The sequence below is a fragment of the Parambassis ranga genome, chromosome 21 (assembly GCF_900634625.1).
Source record: "Parambassis ranga chromosome 21, fParRan2.1, whole genome shotgun sequence".
Taxonomy (NCBI): domain Eukaryota; kingdom Metazoa; phylum Chordata; class Actinopteri; family Ambassidae; genus Parambassis; species Parambassis ranga.
In genome coordinates, this window is record NC_041041.1 from 10,685,673 (window position 1) to 10,691,546 (window position 5,874).

A 5,874-nucleotide genomic window follows, 5' to 3' on the forward strand; every position below is an offset into this window, starting at 1 on the left:
TACTTGTACACAATATTTCATATTGTATTTTGACAGTTATGGAGCAGCAAAACTTTTAAAAATATATGCAAAACCACATTTTATCTTAATCTTAAGTGTAGGCTAATACATTATTAAAAGACACAGCAGATATAAGACACCACCAACAATATTAAGATGCTGCTCATGTGTTTTATTGAACTAATAAAATACAGTGACAGCAGCTTTTGTTGCTGTACTTTCAGCCTGTCCTTTGACTTGTGATTCTTTTTTTTTTCTTTTTGGTGTTGTGAAGTCTCTTCCCAACACTAATTAGTTCCATTTTGTGACACCACATTTAGAAACCAAATCTCATTAAGGTGTCTGATGTATTGTTAAAGTTTGCACCAACTTCACTGATGTGTCTTTGTTCCTCCAGCCTTTTTCACGTCCCTAACACAACAATATGCACTTTTTTATTCAAAGACAGTTTATTTGTATAGTTTAGTTTTAATAGTTTTATTCATATTTTGTTCATATCAGGGTCTATGTTGTGCCATTACAACCATTACTCATGTTCTGTTCTGTTTATTCTGTAATGTCATGTCAGTTCATGGCCTTATTTTTAGATTAAATTGTTTACTTTGTTTTACTTTTACCTTATTTCATCTTATTTTTCTTATTATTTTATCCTTATGTTATTGATTTTCATGCACAAACACTATTTCTTCCTGTGTAAACATACCAGACCATAAATGTGATTCTGATCATTTCCTTTCTGCTTCCTGTGGTGATACTATTAGACCTATTATCTGCAGTCCCCCCCAAGTAATTCAGTTAGTTAATTAATTGCCCTGTGCAGATTTATTTAAGTAAAACTGTTATCAGCTCGATTTAAGCTGCACAAACAGTTTATCTAATGAACCATTTGCACACAGACTGGTGAACAGCAGCGTGCTGCATGCAGGGGCCAAACGTTTTCCTTTTGGTGCACCACTGGAAGGCCATTGGTTGATAGGACGGGCTATTTGCATACACGGGGGCTTATAGTGCTCCAGCGAAGTCAGAGTTGAGCACAGTTGTGATTTGACCTGACGCAGCAGAGGTGGTGGATTGCCTGCATCATTTATGACTTTTTTGCGCAGCAGTTTTTAAACCCCTGAACATGGGATTTTGCAAGATTGCAGTTCTGGTGCTGGCTTTATTTTTCTACACAGCCCAGTGTACGACTACGAGGTATTTCACCTATGAAGAGGATGCACCAGGGACAGAGATAGGCAATTTGTCTCAAGATTTAAAGATTGATCCAGCTGATGACCCCGACACATCATTCCGCTTCATGCAAGAGAACAACTCCTCTGTGATCCAGATGAGGGAGATAGACGGACTTCTGAGTGTTGCAGAAATAATTGATCGGGAGCAGCTCTGCCCCAGGTCTCCCCGCTGCTTCATCACCTTTGACATCGTGGCCTTCTCCAGAGAAAAGTTTCAACTCATCCACGTGGAGATAGAAGTGAAAGACATCAATGATCACTCTCCTTACTTTCCCCGTAATGACACCATTCTGGAGATTGTGGAAAACGTCCCACTGGACTCGAGGTTCCCTCTGCAGATCGCCCTCGATCAGGATGTGGGTGAAAACTACATCCAGAGCTACAACATCTCTCCCACCAGTCATTTCGCCATTGAAGTGCGCGACAGGGAGGATGGAGTGAAGTTTGCTGAACTGGTGCTGATGAAGGAGCTGGACAGGGAGGTGGAGGACTCCTACACCATCGAAGTGACCGCATCTGACGGAGGTGTGCCAGCAAAGTCCGGTTCGATGACCGTGAACATTAAAGTTTTGGACTTTAACGACAACAGCCCGACTTTTGAGCACAGCTCTCTGAAAGTGGCGCTTAATGAAGACTCCCCGGTGGGTCACCGAGTTCTCAAAGTGCACGCGTTTGACCCGGATGACGGCGTTAACGGGGAAGTCATGTACGCCTTTGCGGACGGGTTATCATCAGAGGCTGCACGCACTTTTCACATCGACCCTTATTCCGGTGACGTGACCTTGAAGGCGGTTGTTGATTTTGAGAAGAGGAAGTCATACGAGCTGAGCATCAGAGCGTCAGACCTGGGCGCAAACTCTGTCCCGTCCACCTGCAAAGTTGTGATAGATGTCCTGGATGTCAACGACAACGCGCCGGAAATCAGCATCAAACCGATGACCTCCAGCAGTGACGGAGTCGCCTACATCACAGAGGCTGCGGCCGCAGAGAGCTTCGTGGCTCTCATTAGCACCTCGGACAGAGACTCTGGCTCCAACGGGTATGTGCGCATCAGCCTGCTCGGGCACGAGCATTTCACACTCCAGCAGGCATACGGGGACACTTTTATGATTGTTACCACCACTACTTTAGATAGAGAGAAGATCCATGAGTATAACCTGACTGTGGTCGCTGAGGACCTGGGAAATCCACCTTTTAAAACTGTCAGACAGTACACCATCCGCGTGACAGATGAGAATGACAACCCCCCTCTGTTTAGTAAGTCACTTTATGAAGTGTCAGTCCTGGAAAACAACATTCCAGGTTCATATGTGACCACTGTTGTTGCACGAGATCCTGATGTGGGAAAGAATGCCAAAGTCTCCTACAAACTCATAGACTCAGAGGTGCCAGGAGGATCCATGCTGTCCACGTATGTGTCTGTAGATTCACTCTCAGGGTCACTGTACACTTTAAGGTCTTTTGATTATGAGACTATTCAGCAGATTGAGCTGGTCATCCAAGCAGAAGACAAAGGCTCTCCTTCCCTTTCAAGCACATCCACAATCAGGATCAGAGTTGTAGACCAGAATGACAACTATCCATACTTCACCTTCCCCATCCTGCTGAACGACTCTGCTGACATCCCTCTGCCCTTTAACGCACCCTCCGGCTTTCTTGCCCTCCGCGTTTCAGCTGAAGATGAGGATGAGGGTGTGAACGGAGAGCTCTCCTACCAAATTGTACAAGGTGACCTGAAACTTTTTACAATGAACAGAGACACTGGAGAGATTGCTTTAAAACAATGGTTGACAGCTGAAATTGGGGATGTGCTGGAAATGAAAATCGCAGTGAGTGACAATGGCAGGTCCCCGCTCTCTAGCACTGCCACTATTAGGTTTGTTGTCTCAGACACAGAACCCTCCGAAGACCAAGTCGTCATTGTGTTGCGGTCAAGTGATGAGGAAGGCTACGGCTTTGATAGCTCACTAATTATCATCATTATGCTCAGTGGGGGTTGTGCATTGTTGCTGATTGCGATAGTGGTTGTTGTTGTCACATGCAAACTCAGCCGTGGGAGGAGAAGTGGTGGCACCAAGAGAGAAGTGTGCCTGTTTGACGGCAGGCCCATGCCCATGCTGGGTTCTGCAGAATCCAACATTTACACTGGCCGACGCGGCTTTTTCCACGAGGGGGCTTCTCTGTCTTTGGATGATTCCTGCCTGTATGAGGAGAGGAGCAGAGACTCTGAGACAAAGGTGAGTCAACTCTACATTTAGTCTTTTTTTTCATCTTTTATTTTCATATGCATATGATGTTCCCCAGTGCTGCCTTGATCTTTGTGCCAGAAATGGAAACTAAGCTCTCTGCTGTCATTTTGTTTGTTCTCTTAGATGTTCCTGCCCTCCAAGCATTTCCAACCAACGTCTGTGTGGCAAGGTGACAAATACTGCTTGCAAGTGAGGTAAGACAACTAAATAAAAATCTCTTTTTCTCAGATAGGATATAAACAGTAAAATCTCCCTGAACACTAACACACAGCATGAATACAATTTGTTGCTTGTGGCATACATCTGAAAAAAAAGAGGTTAGATGGGCAGCGGCAAAGCGCCAGGCCCTGCATGTGAAAAACAAAAGGAAAACATCAATAATCAAGCTAATGCGGTGCCTCATACTGTATCTGTTGATTGCATTTGCAGTGGCATGAGCAACACTGACCAGCTGAGCGTGAAGGACAGCGGGAAGGGGGACAGTGACTTTAATGACAGCGACTCTGATATCAGCGGCGACGGAGGCAAAAAGAACTTCAGCACCTTCCAGCCCAGGATGAAAAGTAAGTTTTGACATTATAAACATGCACAATGACGAATGATAAATGGTCGCAATTTCTCATCCTGTCTTTTTATTAATTTCAGGTGCTGCTAGCAGCTTATCTGGCGATTGCCCTGGTACCTACTGTGCCATACCACCACAGAGCTTTAGAACCCACAGAGACAATGCATATACAATCGGCTTCTCCCCTGTGCCTGTCTTCAACAGTCCCCAGCCTTGGAAGGAATGTGGTTACGGGACAAATCGTCCAAAATCTCGCAACAGCAGCATGCAGACCTTCACCAGGACTGGAACTCTACCCCCTTACTTCCCCCAGCAGCAGTGTGAAGCTGCTGCCGCAGGAGCTGTGGTGCACAAGCAGAGTCCAAATATTGTAACTGTGGCTACAGAATTAGAGGTTGCAACCATTTTTTAAAAATGTTTGAAAGAGCTAAATGAAATGTAAATATATATATATGTATATATATTTAACTAGCAGGTGTGTATATATATTTTGTAATGAACAGAACTGATTAATTATTCCTTTGAGAAGCATTTTTGGATGCACAATTTTGATTTTTTTTCAATAAAATAATGTTTAAAAGTAAACATTTATTCATGTTTTGTGTAATGAAATATGACTGTCAATCACTTTAATTGAGAAATACTATGTTTTGAAGATGAACTAGTATTCATCAAAAAAAAACAGTCTGTACGCATAAACATGTAGAACCGCTTCCCCAGTTTGAATCTACATGATCAAGACTCCAGTCACTGTTGATCAGATGTAAAAAATCCGATGTTGCCCCATTACCTGGGAGACTGGCTTTGAAGCTTCCTCCTACTGTAGGTTGCTCAGTTGTTTCTTGCATGCAAATGAGAGAGTATAAAAGCTACAGTGGAAAAAAAAATATAAGTATGAAAAGATATTCCCACAAAAATCCTGCTGCCACACCTGTTTCAGTGCTCAGAAATCATTTCCATCACAGAGTGCAACACAGTGCAACATGTATCAACACCCTGCCTGTCATTTGATGCCGCGAGAAGCAAATGTTCGGTGCTTGTGTATCATTCTATTCGCCTCATCCCTGCAAAATGGGACAAAATACACACAGTGTGAAATGCATGTAATGTTTCCTCTGAATCCACTGACAGCTTTACTGTCACGTTTGTACAACTGGTTGCTATTATTAAGTTTAATTTAACCATGAATATGTAGGGCAAGTGCTAACTGTCACTGGTCCCTAATGATTTATTGATGAGACATTGATGAGTTTTAAAACCATAACAGTGGTGATGAAGAACAGCCTGAATCCTGGTAAAATGTAGCTCTTGCATGCAAATCGTCCAAACGTTTACATTACTTCTAATCTTAACGCTGCAATTTCTCCAATTACATCTCCTGAAATAGAGCTGCTGCAGGATTGTATGAAAGTAATCCAGGACACACAGATGCAAGAAAGCCTGTGACTAAATTATGCAGGAAAAGAAATCAATTAAATACGTCTCTCAATCAAGGGACCACGTCTATGGGGAAGCGCATTGGTTTTCATCAACAACATCAAATGCGCGGACCGCCTTTAATATTGCTTTTCATCAACATTTTGAAAAATTGCTGAGTTGCTGTGTGTGTATGTGTGTGTGAAAGGTTAACTGTATGCATGCATTTTAAATAACATTCAATACCTGCATTATTCACAGTGTTCTGTCTTCATCATTTTTAAGGTCACTTTAAATGAGCGTTTGATGTGTGAGAGCAAATGAGTAATGAGTTACATAAGAGCCATGTAAGGGACAGCCCTTAAGAGGAAATAAATAGTTCCCAAAAGTGCGGCAGAAGAAGAAGAGCCAC

At 43.0% G+C, this 5,874-nt stretch overlaps 1 protein-coding gene across 1 annotated transcript; it reads left to right on the forward strand.

Moving 5' to 3' along the window:
- Window positions 1-1,123: 1,123 nt before the first annotated feature.
- On the forward strand, window positions 1,124-4,458 carry LOC114426591 (protocadherin 8). Its single transcript, XM_028394101.1, has 4 exons — window positions 1,124-3,469; window positions 3,605-3,675; window positions 3,911-4,044; window positions 4,127-4,458. The coding sequence occupies exons 1-4, from the start codon at window positions 1,124-1,126 to the stop codon at window positions 4,456-4,458; spliced, it is 2,883 nt and encodes a 960-aa protein (XP_028249902.1).
- The last annotated feature ends 1,416 nt before the right edge of the window (window positions 4,459-5,874 follow it).